The following is a 27,983-nucleotide window of genomic DNA, read 5'->3' as shown; positions in this document are numbered from 1 at the left end:
AAGAAAGATGACCCAAACAGAAACCTAGTTGCCATGGCAGATCAAAACAAATACGGTCGCGCGAGACAGTTTCATTGGCCGTGTGGCTAATCTTCAGTAGCTGTGACATGACGAGGGTCACTTAATGACAAACACGGATCAAGGGAAGGAAATGCGATTGTCTAAAAAACAAAAGCAGAGCACTTCTGCAGGACACTGTGTCTCAAGTCGGAGACCTTGTGACTCCCTGTTGGAACCCAGAGAAGTTGGAAAGTCTCCACATCCCTCCCACATACCATACTTTCCCTCTCTGTCTCCTTCCATGTCCTTCTGAGGTTTCCTTTATAAAAGTGGCATTTTCTTATTCCAGCGAGGATGCGTCTTTCAAGTAGGGTGCTCGGTCAGCAAAAACTCAAGGAGCTTCCGGTGCAACTGCTACCAGCTCAGTCGTTCTTCCGCCTTCAACAGTTTAATTTTTAGAGTTTTGTAGATCCTGTTTTAGACCTCACAGCCGGTCTCCCTATAAACTTCGATGGGCTAGACGAGATTTATGATGAGGGTCATTTGGACGAGAGAGAGACCAGAAAGACTATTCTGAGACAAATCACACTCACATTATTGAAAGAGAAGGTGAGCTTGTTGAATCGCAGCCAGCCTCCAATTTATTTTCAAGCGGAGAGAGCCTTGTTTTATTGCAAAATATTCAATAGATCAAAGGAATATGTGTTGTAATGTTTGTAGAATTTGAAAATGCTGGCTGATTTTACATTTGGCTGTGCATGGATTTACAAGGAAAGTAAGGGTCTACGGATATTTTGAATATGCTGTAATGTGGATAAAGTTTTTTGTTTGTCTTTTAAGGATCAACTATGTTTTGAGAAAAAAAAGCCCACATTTCACTTTACAGTTCTTGGAGACGTCTAACATTAAACATGCAATCGAGACTGACTTGACTGTGTTGCATCTTCCTGGAGGTACATATGGAAGAGTTCATGCTGCATGCTGGATGTGGAGCTCACCAGGTCACATATGCATGTGCGTATGCTCAGATATGTGTACCGTATATCTAGCATCCTATCTATAGACGTCCTTGAGGCTGCTATAATAATCTTTACTTTAATGTGCGTCCCCGCTGTTGCAGTCTCCTGCAGATGGACCTTTTGCTGTGGGATTAACAGGGTGTAATAGGATGTGAAATCCAAGTCTTTGTCATTTCCAGCCAGGGCAGCCATAGCTGCATAGCTTTACTGGGTGGAGGCTCAGGAGGACAGATTTAGAGCTTCACACAAAGTAATGTGTAAATGTATTTGACCTGACTTATAGATTGAGGTAAATCAAAGCCAGGCAGGGTCAATTTGGAGTGTGACTTGAAAAGCTTAAGTGGGTCCATGTGAGCCAAAACTATGTTAGATGTTTCTGGCTTGATTACTAGAGTATAATATGCGTTTCAATCACTGAGAATGCTTTGAAGTATCTGGAATTGAATGGGCAGTGGCAATAATGTGAAATGCAATTCTCGAGGCACTGTATCTAACTTAATATAGTATGACATACCTATAGGCTTATACGAAATGTCAAAATGATGATTATAAGCATGCAAGGGAATGGGCTTCATGTAAACAGGGTCAGCTAGTTCAGGCACATATCCTAAAGCACACTCAGATGTGCACTGGGTATCTTTCAGTATATTCAGGCTAATTTGGCCTCATTCTCTCTTTCATATTGTGTCATTTAATGCCTCTCTTTAACTGCATGTGTGTAATGAGGGAAGAGCCGCGAGGAAAAAGGGACAGACAGAGCCCTGGTCCTCTTTAGGGACAGATAATTATGCATAAACACATTGGCAGGGAGAGTAGTTAACCTTAAAAGAGCTCATAAAAACAAGCTGTCTTCGTAAGTGGAGTGTTCTCTTCAGCGTGCGGCACATAAATGAGAGCATATTTGGCATCCAGTTTGACACTGTCCTGCACTATTAAGTTACTAAACTGCACCTCGTCATGGCGCTGTGCTCCTGGCAACAGTTGTCGCCGGCTTTCCCTAAAAAGCTGCTGCAGGCATCTTTCTTACCTGTGAAGCAGGCTGCCTACTTTCCATCCAGTGCACCTAATGGAGATGGCAGGTTGTGCCATGATAGAGGGAGACCATTAACTGTTGGAAAAAAAACAGCGCTCCTGTTTACCCTGTGTCCACTGTGTAACCATAGAAATGGGCTGCCATGATTAGCTTCCCTTCATATTAAAACCACATGGCTCCTTAGTCAGACACCTTCATTTTGTCTGACCCTGTGAGGATTCGAGGATCTCAAACACAAACAAGTTAAAGCTATTAATAATGAGCCGATCACACAACATTTTGGGATTTAGTTTTACAAATAACCTCTGAAAAAACAACTTCTGTACCAAATGTGTAGCCAACAGTGGATATCATTAAGTATAATAGCTCCCAGGTAATTTGCTGTGCCCCCACTGGACTGCTTCCTTCATGTACTTGCTAATGAGATTCTACTGTGCGCTGTGGGCAGGGGGCCCATTCTCTTTGACCAACCGCAGTCATTGTGGTGCCAACTGAGAAGCTTCTATAATGCAGCTCAGGATGAGCATGATCTGAGGGTCATGAGAAAATACTTCTCCCTACTACGTGAATAATTTGGAATTCTTCAGAAAAACTGTGTGCAACAGTGGGTTCACACAAAATTGCAAGAAATATTGCTTAAGTGTGAGGCTGAGCGTAAAATGAAAAGCAACACAGGATTTACAAATCAACTAATTAGGCTGCTATGAGCTACGACAAAATGTTAACAATATAACAATATAATATACATTTTCTAAACTGGTATTTTGACCCCTCTTTGGGTTTTTATCTGTAATACTTGAGGTGTTTTTTTGTTTGAGTAGGATCAGAGTGTAGAATAATGTAACTGTGGGGCTTTAGAGATGCACAAACTTAACTTTGCCTTCATCTTCTCTACTGCTACAACTCCCTGCCCAAATCTATGACAGAACCACTTTGGATGCTCTTTGTGGAAGTCTTTTTAACTTTTTAAGCTATATAAACCAAATAATTAGAATTTTGAAAATATACCAAAGCTGTACACTTTTTCTTTGTATGTAATAAAAAATATATGTATGCAGTCTACTCTTCTACTCTTCTGACAGAGTAGACTGCAGCCGGAGTCTCTCTGAAAATACTAAACCAGTGTCCACATCAAGCTAAAAGCCTTGGGTTTCACATAATAAACCATTAGGCATCTGGACAAACAGAAGAGAGGTGATGAAAGGTGGAGAGAAGGCTCAGCAAGGCACACATTATTTCCTTTCCCCCCCTTTCTTTCTTGATTCTCCTTTTTTCCCCACTCTCTCCCTCTGTATCCCCACCTTCATTCCTCTATTTTCTTCATAAAAGCTCTTGACTTCAGAAAGTCTGTTTTTCAGTTTCCCCACCAAAAACCCATACACAGACCACAGAGGGACCCCGTCTATGTCCTGCTGTTTCAAGAAACTTCCCTGGATATTTGATTCTCCTGCTCAGAGTCGTTTGATCTGTATTCCCCGTTAGCTCTTGCATGCAGCTCGGTATCTCAGTGGGCAAAGAACAACAAATGAATTAATTCCAGTGCTGTATCCAACTGAAATAAAACACACCCAGGAGATCATTCAAAATAACAACCCTTGTTAAAAAAAGTATCTTGAGTAACTGTGTTTTCACTGGCTATTTGCCTGCTCTGGGTCAAAACTCCAGCAACACTTGTTGTAGGAAGAACCACTTTACCTTTCTGTTGTTTAAGTCTTCAGGACTACAAGAGATGCAATCAAGGCTGAAACTGTCTAAACTGATTTTCTCTGCTATTTGATTTGCAGAATAACAAACATTTTCAGTGTTATAAGAAACATAATTGTGTCAGTTCTACTATATGTATGTATATGTAGAGTAAGTATATGAATACATAACAGAACATAGTATTAGTCTGATAAAAGGGATTAGAAAAGGCTCATCAGGCTCAACAGTCTTATGATTTACTGTGTTTCTGTACATTCTTGCATGTTTGGACTAGTCTGACAATTGTGCAAAATGTGCTTATTCGCTTTCTTGGCAGGAGTTAGATGTGAGGATTGATACCACTCACAGTAGATATGTAGCTGGAGTCAGATCTGATTAGCTTAGCTTAGCATAAAGACTAAAATCGTCAAATCATCAAAAAACAGGGCAAACTGCCAGCCTGGCTCTGTCCCAAGGTAACAAGTCTCAGCCAAGCAGTAATCAGGCACACAACCCTCTGTAAAATATCAAATTGTTTTTATTCTCTGGTTAATTGTGTTAATGATGGAGCTTTAGAGGTGCTGGTAGCTTTTGGAAAGGGCCTGCTTCCCCTTGTTTCCAGTTTTTATGCTATGCTAATGATCCACTGGGTGTTGCTTCATATTTGTGAGACATTAGGGTGATCAATCAATCTTCTCACCTAACTCTTGTGTAGAAGAAAATCTCATTTGCAACATATTAAACCATTCCTTTAATCTTATTATTATTATTATTTTTTTACTACTGACTGAATGCTATTGTTTAACACGGGCTGCTTTCTAGTCTAGCAAGGTGTGAACTTGAATAACACTGACCTCAAGATTTTTTAGCTATGAGCACTCAGGCAGACATAAATTCTATCACCACATCATTGCGACAGTCACATAAAGCAGAACGTAAGCTGGTTGTTAAGTGCTTCCACTCATTGTGTTTGTGTGTGTGTGTGCATGTGTATGTGTGTGCGTGCATGTGTGTGTGTGGCACCATAATGAGTTAAGCATAAAATGCTGGAGCCTGCGTTCATTCATGAGGAGTGACGTCGTCCTCTGAGTGGAGTTAGGGGAGTTTTTGGGAGACCACTGCAAGTGGAACTCCTTGCGAGGCTGGGCTGTAACATGAAGCCAAAGAGAAAGAGGAGAGAGAGAGAGAGAGAAAAAAAACGAGAGAGAAAGAAAGTGAGTGAGTGAGAGAGAGGGAGAAATGGAGGGAGGGGGAGGGAAGGACCGAAGGGCCGAGAGAAGGTGATGTCAGCTGAGTTCAGAAAGTAAACAGAGTTCCAGACTGCAGCATGCTGTCTGCGGGACGGGGACTGCAGCTGGGGCAAACCCACGGGGGCACCCACACAATCCCCTTGACCAGCACCGTTATCTCTGGGAAGGAGGGCTGGTTCCTCTTCATCTCCCTCTTCATCCTTATCTCCTTGCCCCAAGGGACAGCCTGGCCCTACGGTAAGAGCCTGGCAAAGACTGTGACGTCTTTCTTTCCCTCTCTCTGTCTCTATGTTTAGCACAGCCTCTTGGTTTATGTTCTTTGTTCTCAAAAAGCCGACATCAGCACTCTCTCCATCCCTTCTTCCCTTCTATCCTTTAAGAGCACAACAGCACACAGCAAGGCTTGTAAAAGAAGACCTACAGAGAGACAGTGATGGAAAATCCAGCTTTTTACTGAGGCAAGAAGCAGAGAAAAACAGCACTGACAAGTTTGTGCAATCTTTGTCTTTACAACTCTTGTTCTGAAATACAGAGTGAGGGATTGTCCTGTGCGGGTTTGTTATTGTCCCATTAAAAAAAAAAAAAGGGCTCTGTGATCTTCCTGCTCCTTTCTACTCATTGCAGTTGTACTTGGTATGAAATAAAAGTGAGATTGTTTTTTCTGTTTTTAAATGAAAGAAGCAACAGTTGGATGTGGCCACACATTCCTTGAGGTAAAGTGAAGCGGTTAGAGTTCTAATAGGGCTGTTGAATCTTGGCACGCAGTCACTTTTGTGGAGCTTCTCTTTAAATGTTTAGAGCGTGTTAAGGACGAGTTCTCCCTGAGATTGAGATCGTCTCTGCCTGTTTACCCGGGGTGACCACTTTAACTGCTGGAGGAAGACACGAGTCACGTTTGTGTCAATCACGCTGGCTGGGCTAATGTGTATACCATACGCCGTCTCCAAGATTCCTAACCAAACCTCTGCCCTCTGTTTGATTCCTTTTGGCATGATTACCATGCTGTGAATTAATGCCTTCAATTTGTAATGTTGGTGAATGTGGCCAAGGGCTTGGTAGAGCACAGCTGTGTTAAGCTGCAGTGATTAAGAGAATAAATCTGGCAGATTTACCTAGTTAAGTTGTTGTCAGCTGAGTCACTCTTTCTAAGCACGGCTTCTTTCATAATCATGTATTATCAGCTGATGATGGATGTTTTCTGTTGAGCAACCTAGAATAGTTTCCTTTTTTTTTTTTTTTTAAAGCGGAGCAGACGTGTTTATATACAAATCCTAACTTTGTGAACATGTCTGTTTTGGTGAGTGTGTGCCTGCATTTCTGTCCATTTGTGTGTGTTTCGGTGCCCCAACTGAGTCATTTTTGATCTATGCGAGGCTTCCTGTTCAGCCTTCTACCCTCATGAATCCTGAGATGTCCTGTTCTTCTGACACACTCCCCATATAGCGTGTTTAACTAAAGTCCATTGGGGAGTTGTCAGTTCAACCGGGTAGTGTGCTGTAGGAAACAAAGACCAAGGCTAGCATATGTAAAAGAGATATTACACTGGAGAAAGTGAAATTTTGGCACAGAATATAGTTACAAGAGGAGAACATGGCCGGAACATTTGGAAAAATAGTGTGTCATATCAGACTCAGGAGTTCATTCCAAGTCTAGGAGCTAGCTGCTGACAACAAATGTGAATATATCAGACTCCTGTTTGGCCTACATATTTATGTGTGTACATACTATGTCACTAAAGTGGATAATAGAGTGATAGGGTATCTCACTGGGTTTGTGGTTTCCTGGTGGAGGGAAGTTTATTTAAAGCAATCTACAGGATGACCACATGGATCAGCTCTTGCGATTGGGCTACATTCAGATATGCAATGCCCATAGAGCTCCCCTGGGAGTTTCCCTGTTCCATGACAGCAAAATCACTCCCAACCTCAAAATACCAGACAGCTGCTGTGGGCAGTAAGGAACTATACACTCGCACATACATGCACAGCACGTGCACTCACTGCTGCTGTAAAGACAAATGTTTTTCCATGATGCATCAAATAATCCCCATTTTGTCAGGAGGAAACCAGGCATCAGCTAACCTGGCTCCATCCAACAGCAACAATGTCTGCCTACCACTACCAGAACCTCTAAAGCTCACTAATTAAGATGTACCAAAACTGTTGTTTAGATATAACAGGCTGTGGCATTACGCAGAATTATGCTGGACTGTTTCTTGACTGGGTGCTGTAACCTTCTGGAGTTTCCCCCGTTTGCTTGGCACCCTCACAGTAACGACCAAACTCAAGGAAGTGACTGCATCCCCATAAAACCACAACGCTTCATTAAAAAAATATATTTTTTTAAATTTAGTTTTACACTTAAAAGCTTGGCTACCTTTTCCCCTTCTGTTTACAGTTTTTATGCTAAGCTAACCTAATCAACTGCTGATGGTGGCATATCCATTATATACACAAGTCAATGGCATCAATCTTCTCATCTCACTCTCGCCAAAAAAGCAAATAAGGGTATTTTCAGAAATGTTGACCTTTTAAATAACTTGGTAAAATGTGCTGAATAGAGAGAGATACTGCACGTCCAGCATATTGTATGTGACTCAGCCGCACCACATCATTGTGTTGTGTTTGATAAGCTTGTTGAACTCTTCTTAAAGTCCTCACTGGGCTCTGCTCAAACCTTCTCTGCATTGTGCTCTTAAGTTTTGTTTTGAGTTAAAAAATAGCTTAGCTTTGATAGGGAGTGTGTAGCAAGACAAGACTCAGGCTGATAAGATACAGATTCTGAGCAGTGAGCAAGAAAACGACAAACTAGACATTAACTGGTTTAAATGCACAGAATACAGTGTGTCTGGCTGTAATTCTGATATCACTGGATATCAAATTAGAGTTTAATTATACAAGTTATCTGAGACCCTGGAGGCAGAACTTGGCTGTAAAAAATGACAATTTTATTACAACAAAAAGGCAGATGCTCACCTTGGGTTTTATTCTTAGCTGAGCACAGAGTAAGTCACTTCCAGAAAATGATGGTACAGTTTTGGAGCTGATGCAGACGTATGAGTCACTTGTGAAGTCAAATTTATCACATGCTGTGTATTTTGAATGCAGTGTATCCATTAATCAATAGTACTGGCTTTCCAAGGCTCGTAAAAGAGTTGTGTGTATCTGTGAGCTTTATTTATTCTCAGAACACATTTTTAAGGTATGAAAAGTGATTCCAAACTTAACCATGACACAGTAACGTGGAACTTTTATAGTTTGTTCTTGGTAGAAGTCTGTTTTTCTGAAGTTTGTTTTCCAGTAGGCCAGTAAGGTCAGATCCAGGGTCACAGGACTCACGTGAATTTCCGTAGCCACTTCTCTGCCCCCTGGTAATAATGATGTCAGTCTCTGGATCCACATCAAAGAGGTGCAGCTGAGACATATAGCTAACAACCAGAGCCTGTAGAGCCTCTGATTGGGTGGGAGTGCTTTGTGACACACAGAAGGTCTCCACCGGGCGACGGGGCGTCTGTTATTATGCCTGTGTTGCCGCTATTTTCATTTCTATGGCTTCCTGACATGCATGTTGAGGAGTACATTTAGGAGCTCAACATCTGGGATGGAAAAAAAGCAGATACCACTTACATAAGACCAGGAAAGCCAAACAACCCACACAAAAATCTGCACGCTTAGCTGCAGGACTGAGGGGAAAAAACATTTGTGATCTATTGTTAAATTGTGTTTCTATGGCTTGGTGCCAGTGTCTTCCTACGAACGCGCAGACACAATACCAATTATGTGTGCACTGTGGAAATATGTAGACTCTATAACCCATACCAAAACATATAAATATCAAACTGGTTGGGTGGAAACGGCACAGCCATGAGGCACAATACAGAAGCAAAGATGAAATTCTTTCGAACTACTGACAACTGTCAACGCTTCCAGTATGTGATTAAATACACATTAGCCCGGAACACACAGCAAACCACAGTCTTGGTTTAAATTACAGGTCTGTGGGACAGAACATAATGACAAATGGAATGAAATTTGCATGCTGATGCAATTTTTTTCACACATTTTCTCAGTGTTTGTGTTTGGAAAACACTCAAATACAGAATTGTGCCCAAGAAATGATATTGCTTTTAGTATTCTTAAAGCTCAAACGCTGAAGGCTAAGTCTCGCATGCAGTAATTCTTTGACAAACACGTATTTGCTTGCAGGCTTACTCCTGTACACATGCAATACCACACCTGTTCAGCCGTTCCTAAACTGCTGTAAAAACAAAAAAAAAACCCTTGGAATTGTTACAGTCCAGTCTGTAGTTACCTGCAGCTGTTGACCTGGAAGTCTTACAGATGCGTGTTTACAAGACTGTAAGCTTATTGCTAAAATGACTAAATTCAAATTGCCGGGGCCGGAAGCCAAAGCACAGTTAATGCCAAAATGATCAGTGTTGTAAATCAGTAAACACTTATTAAGAGAGAGAGGATTGCAATCCAGAAAGATAAAGATACATTCCAGGGTGCAGCAAGCACTGGGGGAGAAACCTCAGAGTCATGCTTCAGAGAAAAACATCACAGTCTTATCAAAAGAGCTGGAGGTCAGCAAACTGAATCTGTTCACAGTGGATAAACAATGAATTTGCTGCTGTCTGTGTTTATTTGCCTCAAGGAGCAGCATTAAGAAAACAGCTTGTGGGAATCTGGAAACTAATCCTATCACAAATGCATGCTCTTTCATGCCACTGACTGTCTGAGGTGAGACAGGAGCTGAATTTTCAGCCCTAGTTATACAAAAAAAAGTCAAATCTAATCTATTCTACTGTAAAACTGGGTCTTTTCGATAAATCTACCGAGGACAGTTACAGCCACAGGATATAATTTCTCTATCTAAGGACAAGACACACAGCAGTGATCCATGTAATGGCATTACCAGGCCAGCTCTTAAAGTCCTTTGACCCTTTCAGGTTTATGTCCTATAAATCAGGTTTCACAGTCTCTCCGGCCTGCAACCTTTACAAACCTCAGTGAGGAAGCAGAAAAGCTATCCCATAAGGAGAGGCCATGGTGTCAGCACCTCTCAATCCTCACGTGGCATACATCACACCTTTTAAACACCGTTTTCATCCAGCACTCTTATTCATTGCAAGGTGGCTAATTGTAGCGGTTTATAGACTAAATAGTAAAATTGGCCAGTAACAAAGTCAGCAATGTGACTTTAGTTTATCCTGTCTTGTTAAACAATACCAAGTCTCCAACTTCTGTAATTTGGGTCATATTGCAGTCATAACAACAGTCATAAGGCCCTTTCATACATGTAGTCTATTTCTCAAATGTTCAGGACCACTTCCTGTATGGGCTCATCTGTGAACGGGAGCAGGGATGCACATTCAGGGAAATGTTGGAAATCTGACCACCTAAAGACCTAGTAACCTAGTAACATTTCAGAACAATTGCCGGTATGGATGTGTAGTGAACGACAGCAGTAACACTGCAAGAACAAGCATGTAAAGGGTTACGTCCGCCTGATAGAGGGCTGTCACAGGGCAGCGAGCCAATCACAAGACTCCGCAGAGGACATATTTGAATCCCAGACTTAATTAGGGTTGTCTTGCCAATGCTTTCGCCAGTGATTTGATAACTAGCATGCAATACAATCAAAATATCCACTTGTTGAATCTGAAACACATTACACGAACATTGCCACCACACAAAAACAGCTCCTCATCTGCCACGTTCCTGAAAATGATAAGAGACGTCTTCCACTGTGCACACAAATCATCCGGCCTCACCCCATCTTCTTCTGTCAAGTTATAAGGCGGATGGCATTTGTAAGTGTTGCATTGCCACCATCTGCTGGACCATACCGTTCCCCATCTATTGTGGCATCGCCATGGCATGTGTGGAAAAAGCACAAGATGGAAAAGTTCCCGAGCGCAGCTGCCTTTGTGAATAGTGAAAATCACTAACCGTGCCTGAAAGTTTATCCCAGTAATTTAAAAGGGAGCTGTGTGTGACAGAGGCTGTAGCTGTAGATGGTTCCAACTGCATTTTAATGTATGTGAGTGAAAGCTGACCAGAGTTAGTATGAACTCCCAGTGTGCCAACACTAAGCAATTAGCAGCAGTAGTGTTTTTGTTTTGTTTTGTTTTTTGGGTGATGTGCTAGTGCTTGAACTAAAGTTGCTTGAGGATAGAGACTAGAGGCTCATCTATGTGCCAAGGAAGAAGAATGTGTGGAATGAAAAATGAAATGAAAATAACAATAGCTGTGGATCAGCTGTATCTTTTTTGCCCATCATGAATCTGACAATCTTGTCAGAATGCAATGCTAAATCAGTGGAGCGATCTTTGAAAAAACATGAGCTGGATGTTTTACACATATTTTTACCAGAATGTATTGAGGAGAGTGATGCCTTTAAGTAAAACAGGTTTTTACTTGCTGTGCCATCGTCTTAATGCGTATTTGTTCTCGACTTACTGTTCTGTGCATAATCCCACTCTTCGCACAGCGTCTTCTTCTTGTCTCAACAGACATCTCTAAACACACAAACCATGCCCATGCCATGGATGTTTGTGGTTCTCACACTTGGTCACAAGTAATCCACAAAAATGACAATCTGTTCTGAAACCATGAGCTTCTCTGTTCTGTTTTTTTTTCTTTTTGCCCAGGGAGGCAGACCGCTAAACAAAATAAGACAATGCAAGAAAAAAGTTTAGGGGTTTCAAGTTTACTTTACTTTTTACCACAAGCAACCAATTATGGCTGGTTGGTGTGACAGCATGGGCATTGTGTAAGGGACCTGTGAGGACAGGCACCGTGGGCCAAAACCGTTTTAGCAACATTAAATGGTAGTCATGAGATTTATCACACAGCATGCCACCAAGACAGTGGACCTGCCCCATGTTGTCACTGGCTTGCTGAGCACGCTTGAAGGTGAATACACAAATCCAGCTGAGCCCATCTTATCAAAACAATAAACGAACCCAGGAACAGACAGGAATCATGACACCCTGCAACAGCCTTATGAAGTGCAAATCCTTCCATGAAACCCACATTAAAATTGACCTAGTGGCATTGAACAACCTGCTTTCTTCTCGTTCTTGCGTTCAACCTGCTTGATTAATGTCAGTGTGTATGTCATAACCTCACTGTGTCTTCCAGGAGAAATAGCTGAGGAGAAGGCCAGATTGTAGCTGGACTGAAATACAATTTATGATTTCATTAATGTGGAAGGACAGCAGGGATGACTCGAAGCATTCCAAGACATCTGTGCTTCTCCTCTAGTTGACCGTCTGCAAACAAACACTAAGAGATTAATCGCTTGCGACTGTTGCTTTTCTGTGCCACTGCATTTGCGTGTCTGTGTCTTAAATACTTGGGGGTCACAAAAATACATGTAAACAACGGACAGACCTAACCAGGCTAGCTGTGTGTTTCTAGGTGGGGAGGTATCAGGCAGAATGAATGCTGGGAGTCAAGAGTTGAGGGCAGAGAGGCTATTATGATTGCAGGTCTGGGAGAAGGTTACGTACAAAACGCTGCTCCGACATTGTGCCAAGTTTAAAGTGCAGCTTCTGTTAGTTCTCCGTCCACATCTGCCACAAGAGAATTTCCACTTGTCCGTTTCAGCTTTTAAATCCACTGTTACATAATCATAACCACTCTGACCCAAAGGTCCATGAATCACTGGTTTCCAATCCAATTAAACATCGAATTTATCGGGTAAAAACTGTACAAAGACGGTCGGTGTTCACACTCGGGTTCATGAAGCACTTTCTGATTAATGATTTGATTCTGTTTTCCATAACAGAGACTTAACTTTTGTGGATATTGTCTGTTGTAATGAAGTATGAGAACACACAGAAGAGGTAAACTACTGTGAAAAGTGCAGTCATCTAAAAAGGAGCTTTTAACCACATGGCAGTGGAAAGAACCAAAGAGCCAGTGCAGAGCAGCAGCTTGGATAAACACTGGACTCATCAGAATCCTTCCACTGCTGCTCAGACTTCAGCTGACCATAACCTGCGTCTGCTCTCATTTTTCCCACAAGGCCACTCATTACATTTATCATATTTCCTCCATGTTTGACTCATCTTCCCCTCTATTTCTGTACACATGCAAAAAAAAAAAAAGTTTAGATAAACAAATGTTTCCTGCTTGTTTTTCTCACAGATTTTGCTGAATTGCTGACCCTGACATGTTGTCCTGTTTAGATTACAGGTATTTGTACAACCACTGCCCGGGCCCAGAATGGAACGTTATGTGCCGAGGTTGCTGTGAGTACGATGTGATCCGCTGTAAATGCCCCCTACAGGGGACCCCGGTGGGCTACGCGGTGCCCTGCTGCCGCAACGCCATCAATGAGTGTGACCCCTGCATCATCCATCCAGGTTGAAGCTCACACTAATTATATTCACATTTTGAATGAATTACTTCAATTTAATGAGATGTTGCGAACTTTATTGCCTTTTTTAGGAAAAGTTGGCTGAAAAAAAAAAGATAAAATAAGCTCTCTTTAAACTGCACAGCTGCTTTCATTGTAGCATTATAATTAGTATCACTAAGAGCCTGAAAATAACTTCTGTGTTTGTGTCGGATCAAATATGTTTCCATGCCAACATCACATTGGCTCCTGCTCTTTGGCAACAACTCGTTGGCAAAGTCAGTGATCACACTTGGAACTTTGATTTATGAATGAAAGGGGTGTAAACATGTGTGTCTTTATAGTCAGAGATGAGTGCATCATTGTCTGTCTGCTCTTAGGAAATACAGACATGTATATACGTGAGATTGTAGTCCGCTGGGGATGTCTACACATGTGTGCTGTGGCTCACGCATCCAAACTCTTCATGCTATTTTCCTACATGCCATGCCCATAGAGATATGTCATGTTTTCCTCACAGCTTGAATGTACTCACGTTTTCCTTTATGGGATAAAAAACAGCTGTCCAGAAGTTAATGGATACCTGTACATCAGCTTTTACTGTAAAAACACTAAAGAATGGTCCATGCCTTAGTGTACAATCATAAATCAACATGTGTACATCCTCAGCGCATATGTTGTTAAAACTCATACCTGCACTCAGGTCAGATGTTTCTCTTCACCCCCCACATGGATAGAGCAGTCTCTTAAGTGAAAATCCATCCTAACAGGAAGCCTTTTTTTCTTTTTTCCCCATTTCTATTTCAGGAAGCAACATTATGTTTGTATATTCTGTCAAATGAAAGATGAACCTAATGAGTTTAGCAGAGTTGATTTAAAGGAAACCTAGCATGGGGCTAGCGATGGTGGGTGACACGGCTCAAGCTGTTCCCAGTTCTGCCAAACAGTAACAGCTCTTTTTAAAGACCTAATGTTAATTGTTTGTGTCGTTTATATTGTGACCTGTCCGCCTGACTCCTGCTTTACTGTGACTTTTGTCTGGATCTCTTTCTGTCAGGTTGCAGCATATTTGAGAACTGTAAGCGCTGTAACAATGGAACATGGGGCCCCAGGGATGACTTCTTCATTAGTGGCAAATACTGTGCAGAGTGTCGGCCTGGCTGGTCTGGTGGAGACTGCATGAGTAAGTCTCTTCATTCTCCCAATTAGTAGATCCTACATGAAAGTGAAATGAATACAATGTACTATACATTATTTCCTTTGCCTGCTGTTTTATCTTCATCTGGGACGACTATGCCAGCTTGGAAGGCTGCCATGTGCCCACGAGGTTTTCCAAGAGGAGCTCAATGACAAGTCAGGTCAACGTTCTGGAATCCCATAAAACAATTGGACACCGACTGAAGCTTTCTCAGTATGCAAATAATCTGCTGAGGGGCACAACAAGCATACATATAATTGAAAGCAGGATATGGAAAGGCTGCTGAATGCCTCTGTGTCGCCCTGTGCGTATTGTTTATGCTTCTTTATAATGTTGAGCACAACGTAGCGCTTTTACAGTGATGAAACTCAAATGTAATTGCTTTTGGTTTGAAGGATAACCAAAGCAGCTGTATGTAGAGCCCACCCCCCCCCCCCCAAAAAAAGAATAAGATAATGAAGCGGCAATTAACAGCAGCTGAACTTTAAATAGCGCCCCAGTTTCTGCGCTACTTTTCAAAATGCAGTTCATTCTTGTGTGTTTTTCAGAGTGTGGGGGAGTGATCCATAAACGTCAGGGCCACTTGGTGCTGGAGAGTTATCCTAACAATGCTCACTGTGAGTGGACCATACAGGTGGACCGTGCCTTCACCATAGAACTCAGGTGAGATAATAAACATTTTACTTCTATAGTTGGTCCTTTGCCTTTGTCTTTAGAGCAACATTTGGAGGTCATATCTGTTAGGTTACAACAGGAAAATCAGTAATAACACTTACTGAGGAGTTCATTTTGCCTGTCGCAGTGCATAATGGATAAAACTGCAGATAAGATTGTTTGTCTTCTCCATCGACTTTCTACAGTTTGGACCTTGTGTTTCTTTTTTCTCCTGGTATTTGACTTGTTCAAAAAGTTTGTGTTTTGTAGCTTCAAGCTTGCGATTTGAATTGTATGTCAAGAGCACAGTCATAGTTTGAGGTGTAAGCATGCGAACATTAGGTCTAAACACATACTACAGCTGAAGCTGATGACAGTGTCAGGATTTCAGGTATTTCATCATAAATCAAAGAATTGAACAAACTGATATTGGGGACCACAAATATCTGTACAGAACTTCATGGCAATCCAATAGTAGTTGTTGTTATTTCAGTCTAGACCAAAGCGATGGCCCAGCAGAAAGTAAAACCAAGATTTCTATTCGTCGAGTCTCGCTGACACTGTAGCTGAAAAGTACAATAAAATATTTAATATTATAACAGCAAAGTGTCTTCTCAGAAACAATGCCCTCATTATTCTAAATAATCCATGGACTTTGCTGTCTAAATTTTTTTTACTAGAACTGTTTCCAACTGAAGAAACCACAGAGAAGTCTGCTAGGTTGCATAGCCAACAAGCGAGCAGATAAGCAGCTTATAAATACACAAGTTCCTGTTGAAAACTGAAGTATATAACAGGAATACTCTCGTGTTAATAAAGTTAAAATTGCCTCAGTTTCATCTGGCATTGAAGCACCAGATCTTGGGATCTTCATCGTCCATCTGTAATAGTTATTAATGGCTGGCCTGCTTCAGTCAAATTTCCACTCAGTTCAGATATTTCTCCAAGATCAATGTCATGGATGGATGGCAAGTCTACAGCAAAGTTTGGAAACCACAGTATTCACCTTTTGTTTTTCAGAAAAGTTATCATTTTTCAGTCCTGTGATAACTTTCTATTTCTGTCACTTTCTCCATTACACAAACAGCATTTTACAGGCGAGCATTTGTGCTGGGTTTTAGTAGGACAAAAGCTCCACATAGTTCGATACTGGCTGAGCATGCAGTGCAGACAGTAGTGGTGTATTGTGTGCATGAAAGACATGTAATGAACCCAAGTATGTTTTTTCTCTGTTATATATAAAAGCTTTGTATTAAACCCAACAACTGTGAACTGTGACATGCATGGATTACCAGGCTGAATCGGTTCTGACATCAAACGCTAAATTCAGAGATGACTAATATTTTTATGTCTTTTGTGACATAAATCCAACAAACCCCAAAAAGAAAAAGAGCTGCTGTGCTCAGAGATAGATTAAGGGAAAGTTATATGTCTGTGCTTGAATGACGGATGAATTACTGGCATGCTTTTCCTGTATTTCTCCATCTTTAACTACTGTGGTTCACAGCGCCCTCACATCACAAGCAACATACTTAACAAATTACACCTGGCATTAATTGTCAGGAGCTGCTGCAGGCTAGCATTTAGCATCACAAAATGTCTTGTTAGTCTAAGCCCCCGTGACCCAAGGGTCTGTGATAAAGGGTTGAATTAAAGGATCTGGAAGCGTGCAAGTAGCTTGTATAAAATTCATCAGTCCTTCATGTCCGCTCCAATGTAAAGCCAAGGAAATAACATCTGAAATCATTTGGAAGGGGAAAGAAGACTCCTTTGTGTTTTTACTAATCCAGCTGGCAGTCCTCTCAATGCTACACAGTGACTGCAACTCAACCAAACCGCTCATAAATTGAAAATGTATGTACATTTCTCCTAACAGTTATTATGCTATTCAAATTCACCTTTAAAGCAGCTCTAAAGCCACTCCTTCTGGATGTCATGACTGCATTAAAAAAACTTTTGGAGACATAAGCACATTACCTCAGAGTTTCATGGCAGTTATCACCAGTTGTAATCCTTGTTTTGGAAATAATGTTGTACACTCGACATGTTTATTCAGCATTCATGGGTGTATTTTATAGACATTTAACAGCTGCTGATCTGAAATAATGAGATGTTTGTTTAGTATGATGGATAATGCTTTTTATCAGCATTGTTTGCTGCCAGTTACATGCACGTCATGGTATTTCTATGTGCATTTAAAACTCTTGAATGGGCAAATAATGACTGCAAACAATACATGATCTAAAAAATATAGGGGTGAAAAGAAATCTTTGGCATCTGTGGTTTCTTGATGTACTGAATGTTACTTTTGCAGTCAAATATTAGTAATAATGTTGCTTTATATTTCATCTTAGCTCATACAGTATTGGTATAAAATTGGGCCAAACGGTAATAATAAACGTAACTCCCACTAATCTTTGTTACATTAAAAAAAGCACAAAAAAACATGAATATGAAGCTTTGTCTGCTGCAGGGCTTTGTTAAAATGAGACACATTTCATACAACATTAAGAGCAATGAGCCATGTAATAGTGGGACAAATAACCTTTTAATATATTCAGGTACTATCATTACTGTTCATTACTTATTTGTTGGCTGAAGATTTAAGTGTCACGGCCAAGATGCCAGGGAACACGGGTGCTCTCATAACCCAGCGAAATATTAATATAGCAAATTCATGCTACATAAAAAGTATTCAGTTTGCTTCATGTCACTATCATATCCATTAAGTGCCTTTATAATATACAATAATCATTAACCAGTTTAGTTTGTAACATTTTATTGTAATAGTGTACTTAATAATGTCTTACATTATTATGCTTATCTGTCAGACACTTACTACTTTGTGTTTTTCCCCTGTTTTTAAATACTTATCCTCCTGCTAACAGATTCATGATGCTGAGTCTGGAGTTTCACCAGTCTTGCCGTTACGACTATGTGGAGGTCCGAGATGGCGACAGCATCAACTCGCGCGTTATTGGCCGATTCTGTGGGAACAGCAGACCTGCGCCGGTTCAGAGCTCTGGCAACAGTCTGCACATACTCTTTGTGTCTGATGGTTACAAGAATTTTGATGGATTCTTTGCCACTTTCCAGGAGAGCTCAGGCAGGTCAAATACCAGTGTCATTTAACAACAACAAAAGCACTGCTACTGCTGCTATTTGTATGTACACTGTTGTCCATAAAGTTGGAATAATTGTTCAATACCCCCAATTTTGTTAAAGCCTGAATACACAGTTTGCAAAGGTTAATTGTGGTTTAATGCTTGGAAGAGTTTGATCAATAAAGTTGAGAAGATATACACTTTATTTATCAATAATAAATCACATTGTCACAATCATTTCATGAGAAGAGGTAAAAAACATTTTATTCCAACTTTATGGGCAACAGTGTATTTGTCACTCATAATTTATGTCTATGATTTTTAGGACCCTTGCTGACATAATGCATTTCCTACCCCAAATCCCAACCCCTTACGCTAACTGTAGCCTGAGGGGATGTTTAACCTTAAACACAAAACCAAGTCTTATTTCAGTAGTAGTGCCCAACCAGAGCGTGTCCTTGCTGTATATACAATAAATGAAAGGCATTTGTAAAGTCATACTTGATGGACAAAGGGGTGCTTTAGAGACATTGGGCTCAACAAATGCCATTAGGAAAGAAGTTTCCAAGGCACCCAGAGTCCAGTGTATAGTAAAAAGCGTTTAACAGTGCATGACTGACACGTACAAGTGTCGGCAAAAGCCTTTGTCAAGGTGTTGAGCTTGCTAACAGCCCGTTGAGAGAGTAAAAACTGACCAAAATGTCTTCACTCTCCAGAAATGTCTTCTCATTCTCAAGGTCTAAACCACAACCACACACACACACAGGTCAATAAGTTACCACCGGCTAAGCCAGATCTAGTAAACGTAAACAGAGGCTTTCTGTGTAGAAACACCCACGCAAATATAGGAATGGAAAGCAGAAGTGACATTTAAATGGTGCCAGCTTTGTAAATGAATTCTTTGATGTAGCCTAGTTTGGACAGCCATTCCTTTTGGCACACAGATTGTATATATTACACTGATAATAAATTCAGCATTTTCTCTTGTTCCCCTAATTTCACGCAATTGTATGTTTACAGTCTGCAGCTCCTCTCCTTGCCTGCATGATGGGACTTGTATCCTGGACAATTCTTACACTTACCGCTGTGCCTGTTTGGCTGGCTACACAGGCAAGAGGTGTGAAAACGGTGAGTCTGTAACATAGCCGAAGCCTCTACTGTATGATCATGCTTTAAAAATGTTGATATTTCATGTTTTGGGTGAGGGGGGAGTGCAGAAACTAACAATACCTGCAGGTTCTAATCACAGGGAAGAATAATCAGTCTCTGTGGCAAACTGTGAGACTTGAGTCTTCCACTACTTGAGGAATCTGAATGTTAGTAACACAGTTACTCAGACTTACCTTAGTCATTTTGTTCTGAAATCAGACACATATCATTACAGCAAAGTTAGCAAGAATTGACTTCTTCCTGACTCCTTCATTTTTTTATATTGCTGTTGTTGCTGCCCAGAGGCAGGCAGTGATTCATCGTCACAAGGGAGAGGTCTGTGGTTTGGACTAAGTTCAGGCCAGCTGCCTTCCCTGTCCATGCAGTCCCATCTATGGTTTTGGTCAGTCAGTTTTTTAAGGAAAAATAAAACAAGTTTCAGCTGATGGGCTGCAAATCCCAATAACCATCTAACAAAAATGTTTGCACGAAACTAGGCAGAATTTAACTAGCTAAAGTGTGATTTCACACTGCTGTGGACAAATAGGAGAGTGTCAAAGAAACTGAAATGGGGAAAAATGCTCCACCAAAATCCATTAAAAATCAAGAATGAAGTCATTTTGCGCAAACACACTGGCAAAGGTCCATTTTGTCATGTGGGGTGCTGCTCAATCAGGGTGTGGTTGGCCTATAAGGTCTTTTATTTATGGGTGTCTGGACCCTAATTTGTGTTTTTTTTTAATATCCAATACACCTCCCCCAAGATCCTGCAAAAACAGACTTCCTGAACCCCGCTCACTTTTTTCTTGCGGTGTCATTTTCAGGGCTAAATTCGAGTCCATAAAACTAATGGTGAAACAATTCTACTTCTGTAGCACGAGCCAGCTTTTCCATTGGAGGAGACACCCTGTAAAAAAGGCAGTTTCATTCCACACAGTGTGCATTCATCTGTATTCCCACAAGGAATCCTCAGCTGTTAATCTTAATGGAAGAGAGCTGGAATAATGCTAATGTCTGACATTTTGTAGAGGAAATGTAGTCTACATTTCTGCCCTGGAGTCAGATGGAGAATTTTAAGTATGAACCTTGCATCAGCCATATTTTGTACCTCCAATAATCAACCTGTCATCTGTTGTGAGCCTAAGCTAAAACTCCTTCTGTATGTGCAAATCTTGACACGTTATCGTATAAATTCAATATAGGAAATGATTTGTCTCCCTTTATTTCTTTTCTCTCTTTGGCAACAGTTTAATCTATGCTAATCTGTTTTGGAGTGCTGTGTTCAACATAGTTTCCAAAGAATGAACAAAAGGAATGTTAATTTTCTTACAGTATGTGTCATTATGCACAGTGTGCAAGCGTTCAACCCTTATAAATCCCGACTCATCTAATTACTTCTGTGGAAAAAATATTTTTTTTAAACATATTCAAACAAGGTCAACTACAGTTTACTTTTCCACTTTTGGTCAGCCTCCATTCCCTAACAGATAAAATGCTGTGAGGCAGAAACACCCAGATTATAGGGAGGGTTCCTTGGTTTGCAGATATAAAACCACAGACAGTGCGTTTTATGGATCTGACCCAACTTAAAGTCAACAACACAGAAAATCTCCTGCGGGATCATCTCAAAGAGAATTCTTGTAATGGTATGACACCCTCAGTGTTAACACATGAGCCTGATTTCTTTTACCATAACATCTGTGTGCACACTTGCAGTTTTCCTATAAGATAGAAATAGATGTTATATTCTCAAAGAAACAGAACGTCACAATTCACAAAGAATTACACAATATTTTCCCCATTCATGTCATGGATACTTTTATTTAGCATTAGGTTGTCACACAACAGATTTACACACAGTATTCCACCACCACATTACCAGTCTCTACAACCCCACTCTATAAAATCCACTTTTATAACTTTGGAAAATAGAACCGTTTGACTAAAGCTCTTTTATTGCATCTATTTCTTTCTCATTTACAGGCCATGTGTTTAAGTCTTGTTGTGAACTGTTCACACTTTACCGTGATGGGTGAAATTATTCATTAATGAGCCCCTAAGGTAGCAGGCTTTGCTTTTAAAGCTCTGGACATTTTTTATTTAAGACTAATGAAACTAAGAGCTGAGATTCTGGGATACATGTCTGACCAGCAACCACCAGAAGGCAACAATGTCAATGAAATTCTGTTTGTGTGGTCTTTTACAGCAGGGAGGTGCAATAAACTGATGTGTGAGGAATGCTAAAGATGCTTCCTAAATCCTCTTTAAATCTTCATTTTGACAATCTAGCATTCAGGAAAACAAGGCAACATGTGTTCATGAATAAAACGTGCATGCCTGTATTTCCACTCAGTGGTGGGATGCCACAGGCCTCCAGTGCCCACCCATGGATCCACCGAGGGTTTCTTTCATCACTCGGGGGCACGCATCACTTTCCGTTGTGACCCTGGCTTTGAGCTGCGGGGCTTTCCTACCGCCATCTGCCTGAGTGATGGCACCTGGAGTGCGCCTGCCCCGGAGTGCGGTAAGATAATTATGTGACTTGTTTTCTCTGCTGAATAATTAAAGTTCGGGATCTGGAAAAGTCGTACATGTGTCATTTGCTTGTCTCTGGGTGTCATACATGCTGCCCCAGAGATGGTGCAGCTTCTGGAAAAAAGGGCGATTTGCAACTTCTAAAAGCTTGATTTATTTTTTTTTTTTTCCTGTGTTCAGTGCCAGTGGAAAGAGTCTGTGCTTTACCACCTAAGCCAACAAATGGGGACCACTTCTTGGTTTATGGACCCAATGATGTCCTCATTGCTCTACAGTACCTGTGCCACCAGCCCTATGAACTCAGTGGGAGCTCCCAGAGAACCTGTCTCCCTAACAACACCTGGAGTGGGACCCCTCCTGTTTGCACCCAAGGTCAGACAGCATTTCTTGAGTAATGAGGATTAGAAAAAAAATGCATGAGTCAGTGCAAATTGTGCAAAGGGCATACAGTTAATTTTACTTTATTTTTACAAGGATAAAAGTCTTTAATGGATCAGAAAATTAGTCAGAAACATTCAGCATGACAAGCCAACTTTGAACAAAAGGATTTGCAGTCAGCTGCTAACTGACAGTCTAGTAATGATCTTTTTTTCATGTTCTTTATCCACAGTGAATAACACTCTGACTGAGGCAGAAAAAGGTGGAGACAAGACAAAAGAGACAGAAACAGATATATACAGCAAAACTAAAGAGAAGGGTCAAGAGAACACAGCTGGAGAGAAAGAAAGTGTTGGAGGCAAAGATATAAACATAGTGCACAAGAATACAACAGCAGTCGACAGAGAAGATAAATATACTGGTACCACTCCAGACAAAACTGTTGCTGAGGGTGGGAATGAAGGAGAGCTAGAGGAAAGAAATACTGGGTCAGAGAAACCCACTGGAGGCAGTAAAGATAAAGTGGATAGTAAAGGCCCAGACAACAGGCTGAATACAGTTGAAAAGGAAGAACCTGAGATAGGAAAGCCACCCGAGAAAGAAGAAGGCACCCCAGACACAAACTTGGAGACAGAAAAGCCAGATATCCCAGAAATAGTTGTGATAAAAGACAAAGGACAAGAAGAGAAGGAAAGAAAAGAGGAGCAGGTGAATGGAAAAAGAGATCCGAATAAAGTCGGCCCTAATGACACCAAGTTGAGGACGGTCATAGCTGAGGGTGAAAACACGGTGGAGATATTTGGACTGGAAATTACAAAGAACAACACTGTTATATATGATACAAAGGACACAGCGAAAGAAAATAACACCATAGATTCTCAAGAGCCAGGGAGGAAAATCGTTCCCACTAGAGTCAACAATACACAGTACACCATGTACAGAGTGGGGGGTGAGGAAAGTGGGAAACCAAAGGAAAAGCCAACATTTAAAGAGGACAAGACAGAGGAGGATATTGCTGAGAAAACAAAGGAGGAGAGGCAGAAGGAGGAGACAGAAAAAGAGAAGGAGAAAGAAGACAACCAGAGCTTCACCGGTAAGAAACTAATTGAGAAAAATAAATATGAATAGCATCCCCTTCTCCTCGATCGTCACCCTAATGTCTGCTCCCCTCCTGCAGAAAAAAGCTGCCCACCCCTCCCTCGCCTCTACCATGGCTACCACCAGCCAGTGCCCGGGGTGGAGCCTGAAACTGTGGAGTTCTTCTGCAACCACTCCTACGCTCTCAGCGGTGATGCCCGACGTACCTGCCAGCCAAATGGCACATGGAGTGGCAAACAACCTCTCTGTGTCAGAGGTACTTTTATCTGTTTTTAAATGTGTTTAATTACGGGTGTTAGTTGGACATTAATAAAGATTTCTAGGGATTTTCATACAGCACTTATTCTGATGGTTACTGCACTGATAGACAGTTGCTAATTTCTAATAAGATACACCATCAAAAGGGTTTTTAAGTACATTACTACAGGCTCAGTGTTGTATTTTTTTTTAGTAATTGATAGTAGGTCATGGGTTTCCCACTTTATGTCAGGCCATTAAACTTGTAAATATAAAGGTTAGTATGTAAAGGGCTCAAAAATGTTAAATGATAAACAAATGCTAGCACTTAATGCTAGTGGGTAAATGATCCTCGCAGTACAATAATCCATCTGTCTGCAGCCGTAAATGTTAATTAGTCCCTAATGGATTTCAGTCTGGATGCGGTTCAGCTCTTTGCCAAAATTTAAGTGGTCGAACTGCCCACTGGCTCAACTTTCCTGATGAATTACAGGCCAGGGGATAAAAGACAAAGAGATCTCTGCAGTGGGAGAATATACAACAGCCTGGTTAGATTTTTTTTTTTTTTTGGAAATGCTCCTTTTCTCTTCCTTGCTAAGAGTAAGATGAGAAGATTGATACGGCTGTCGTGTCTGTTTGTTATATACTGCAGCCAGCAGATGATTAGATTAAATGTAACTTAACTTAAAGAGTGAAACAGGGCAAAACAGGGTCACGTTAATGTGACTTTGGTGTGTGTTTTATACTGTATATGTCATCTGTATGTTCATATATGTGTGTTTATTTGCAGCATGCCGGGAGCCCAAAGTTTCAGAGCTGGTTAGACAAAGAGTTCTTCCGCCTCAGGCACCATCCAGGTGTGTTTACCAATACATCATGTTATGTAACAAGCACTATTATTAGAATAAAATACTTCCATAAGCACTATAGAGTCTATATTAGTATGCTGGTTAGTGACTAAAGAGTTAAAAGCAGTCACTCTCATGTCATACATTACATTTATTCTGCACTCATAAGCGCTTAAGCAACCTAATGGGTATGTCTGCATACCCTTGGCCTCTTCTTCTCCCTTCAGGAAGACACCTGTGCACAAGCTCTACTCCTCCAGGCGGGGCCAGGAGCTCCAGTCTGACGACCCCACTAAAGGCTCTCCAATACTTTCCCAGCTGCCCCAGGGCTTCCACCACCTTTACACACACATAGAATACGAGTGTGCCTCTCCTTTATACCAACACTCTGGCAGTTCACGCCGCACTTGCTTGAAGACCGGGAAATGGAGCGGGCGTCATGTGTCCTGCTCACCAGGTGAGGGCAGCAGAGGACCACTAGTAGTCTGACCAGCGGCCATAACTGCCACCCTCTCACAAAACAATCACCCTGACACATTTTGATACACCGATTTACACCCACCTGTCGACGATGATATGTGGGTGCAAAATGATCGTGTGATCACTCAGACATGGTGTCTTTACAGACATTTATCTAATGAACAAAATATTATCACCGTCTCTAGTAGCTGACTTTGAGTGATGCGTTTACAGCCACATCACCCTTCTGTGATCAAGCAACCAAGGCTTCCTGACTCTGAGCAAATGTGCCAACGAACACCACATTCAACATCTGATGTAATAGCAGTTAGTTTGTCAAAAGTTTCAACACAGATGCTGTGAATGATAAGTGCCTCGCACGTGATTATGGTGCAAACAATATAGGACGTCCTTGTTGGGGAACAGGATTTGCAGGTTTTGTTGCCATGTAGTTAATTCACTGTACTTTCCTATGAATAAATTAATGTTGCTGATATGGAAACAAAGAGTTTCACCTTCAGGCTTAATCATTTAATCACTTAATTTTTTATATTACGGCATTCGTATGAGATCCTCTTTGCGCTGTTTTTGAAGGAAATCACACTGGGGTACCCACTTTAATTATTATTTGTAGCCAGCAGTCACAAAACTGACTCCTCTTCATAGAAAGCCCGTCTTAATACCAACCTGGAAATGTGCTCGTTCTGTGAGCTGTGTTCAGCTTTAATAAAGGAGGTCTGCACACATCTATAACAATGTCAACAAACACGGGAAGTAAATTCATTTTTTGTAGGGTGCTGATCACAGTATTGTGGAACAAAGTAGCAAAAGTTCAATGAGCAAAAGCTCAGAAGTCTGTTAATTTGATGATGAGAGGAATGAGATGTTTGAAGGTAAAACAGATCTCCTTCTTTGTTCATGAAATTTCAAGAGATTGTCTTAAAAAAAGATTCAATGCACAAAGGCTTCTTTCATGAGTTAGAGGCTCTCACAGGCCACAAGGCTGTGCGACTTTACTTTATATGTTGCTCCATTTATGCCGCTGCTTTTCATTTGCACCTGTAAAACAAAAGCTCTCTGAGGGGAAAGACGAGTCAAAAGACAGCACTGAGTGTTGACATAGTCTCAATGTAAGTCTAATTTTTTTCCTGTTTCCTTTTTCCTCTCATCTTGTCACCTCCTCTTTGGCAGTGTGTGGGAAGCATCCAACCTTTGACCCAGAGAGGCCGGCAGAGGCTCACTGGCCTTGGCTGGCAGCCATCTACCGTCGCTCCAGAGCTGAGACAAAGGTGACCAAGGCAGAGAGCCTGGCAGGGTCCCTGAAGAAGGATGGAGGAGCAGCAGCAGCAGGCGGCCCCAGTCAGGCTTCTGACTGGCAGCTGGTGTGCAGTGGAGCTCTGGTGAACCAAAGGAGTGTGGTGGTTGCTGCCCACTGTGTGACAGAGCTGGGCAAGGTGTATCCCCTGGATGCATCCAAGATCAAGGTGGTGGTAGGGAAGCACTACCGTGATGACCGAAGGGACAGTAAAGGTCTTCAACACCTGAGGGTAAGATCTCGTTTTCTAATGATCCCTCTTAACCAGACGTGCACAGTAAGACCATCTCTCTCTCCCTTAGGTGGCCTCTATTGCTGTTCATGCAAACTACGACCCCCATATTCTCGACTCTGACGTGGCTGTGGTCAAGTTACTTGACAAAGCGAGGATCGGGGAGAAGGTCATGCCCCTCTGCCTCTCAGACGACCAGGGACAGGAGGTGAAATCTGGACAAGCGCTTGTAACAGGCTGGTCTCCGCTGCCTGGTTCAAGTTTAGGCCCTGATGAGAAGGCAAGGGTGGGGCTCGTTCACCTCACTGATGTAGTTCCATGTGAGCAGCAGTATGCTCATAACGGCGTGTCAGTCAGCGTCACAGATAATATGCTCTGTGCCAGCCAGAAGCCTGACTATGGACCCTCTAACATATGTCCCTCTGACACTGGAGGAATCCTTGTCCTCCCTGCCCTATCTGAGAGCAACAACCAGACGCCCTCTCACAGCGCTACACAGGTGCAGAATGAGAGCAAAGGGCTCTGGAGACTCCTTGGACTCGTCAGCTTTGGCTATGACCAAGGGGAGTGTGATCCTGACCTCTACACTGTCTACACACATGTAGCCAACTTCAGAGACTGGATAGTGAGCAATATGAAATAAGAATCCTACTGTCTGACTCATGTAGTTCCCCTTATGCTTCAAAAATATTTGAATGCCTTCATAATCCTACAGTCATCCCCCTTATGTTTGTCTAGTTTTCAGTCTATTCATCCTCTCTAATCTTTTTTACTTGGTCCCACATGCACAAGGGCATTTTCTTCCTCAGTGCAGAAGCACTGGAAACACTGGACGACACAGTGCTCTAACTGAAGGGGGTGCTAACACATTAGATGTGCCGGGTATCAACCTTTCAACAGAAGACGTCAGGCGTGTTCAGGTTCCTCAAGCTGAGGTTACAGACTTGAAAATGACCAGAAAACCGTGTCAAGCCTCTGGCTGATGATGGTTTTTATTCTACCCTATTGGTTTGTATATATGTTGTAATGTACTGAATTATTTTATCAATTCATATGATCAAAGAGATGTACATATTGTATTGAAAGACAGAAAAATTGTGGCATTTTTAATTAAAGAGAGTGTGGGTGTGGTAAAACATTTTAGAGTGTTAGCATTTTTCATCACAGTGTAAAACTAAATATGTACAGTATGCCTGTACAAATATATTCTACTCAGCGCAGAATTACATTGAGACGATGTGAAAACACCTTACATTTGCTCAATGAAACACACAGTGGGTTTGTGCTGCGAAGCAAATGAATTCAGGTCAGAGCAGCACCATTTTCACAACCATAATCGGATCACGTTATTCACAGATCAATTCCCTCTTCTGCGCTCAAATTAAATCAATTACTTCCATTCTGACCTTCCTCCATTATTC

At 41.5% G+C, this 27,983-nt stretch overlaps 1 protein-coding gene across 1 annotated transcript; it reads left to right on the top strand.

The window, feature by feature from the left end:
* The first annotated feature begins 5,060 nt into the window (after positions 1-5,060).
* On the top strand, positions 5,061-27,701 carry pamr1b (peptidase domain containing associated with muscle regeneration 1b). Its single transcript, XM_070831362.1, has 14 exons — positions 5,061-5,222; positions 13,186-13,362; positions 14,413-14,538; positions 15,102-15,216; positions 18,096-18,313; positions 19,332-19,439; positions 21,814-21,984; positions 22,176-22,367; positions 22,606-23,466; positions 23,551-23,727; positions 24,499-24,565; positions 24,784-25,013; positions 26,207-26,562; positions 26,633-27,701. Exons 1-14 carry the CDS (start codon positions 5,063-5,065, stop codon positions 27,203-27,205), a joined length of 3,531 nt encoding a protein of 1,176 aa, XP_070687463.1. The 5' UTR covers positions 5,061-5,062; the 3' UTR covers positions 27,206-27,701.
* Positions 27,702-27,983: the final 282 nt, after the last annotated feature.

Source organism: Pempheris klunzingeri, chromosome 5 (genome assembly GCF_042242105.1).
Source record: "Pempheris klunzingeri isolate RE-2024b chromosome 5, fPemKlu1.hap1, whole genome shotgun sequence".
NCBI classification, from domain to species: domain Eukaryota; kingdom Metazoa; phylum Chordata; class Actinopteri; order Acropomatiformes; family Pempheridae; genus Pempheris; species Pempheris klunzingeri.
The sequence above is the reverse complement of the archived record's forward strand: the minus strand, read 5'-3'. Positions and strand labels throughout refer to the sequence as shown.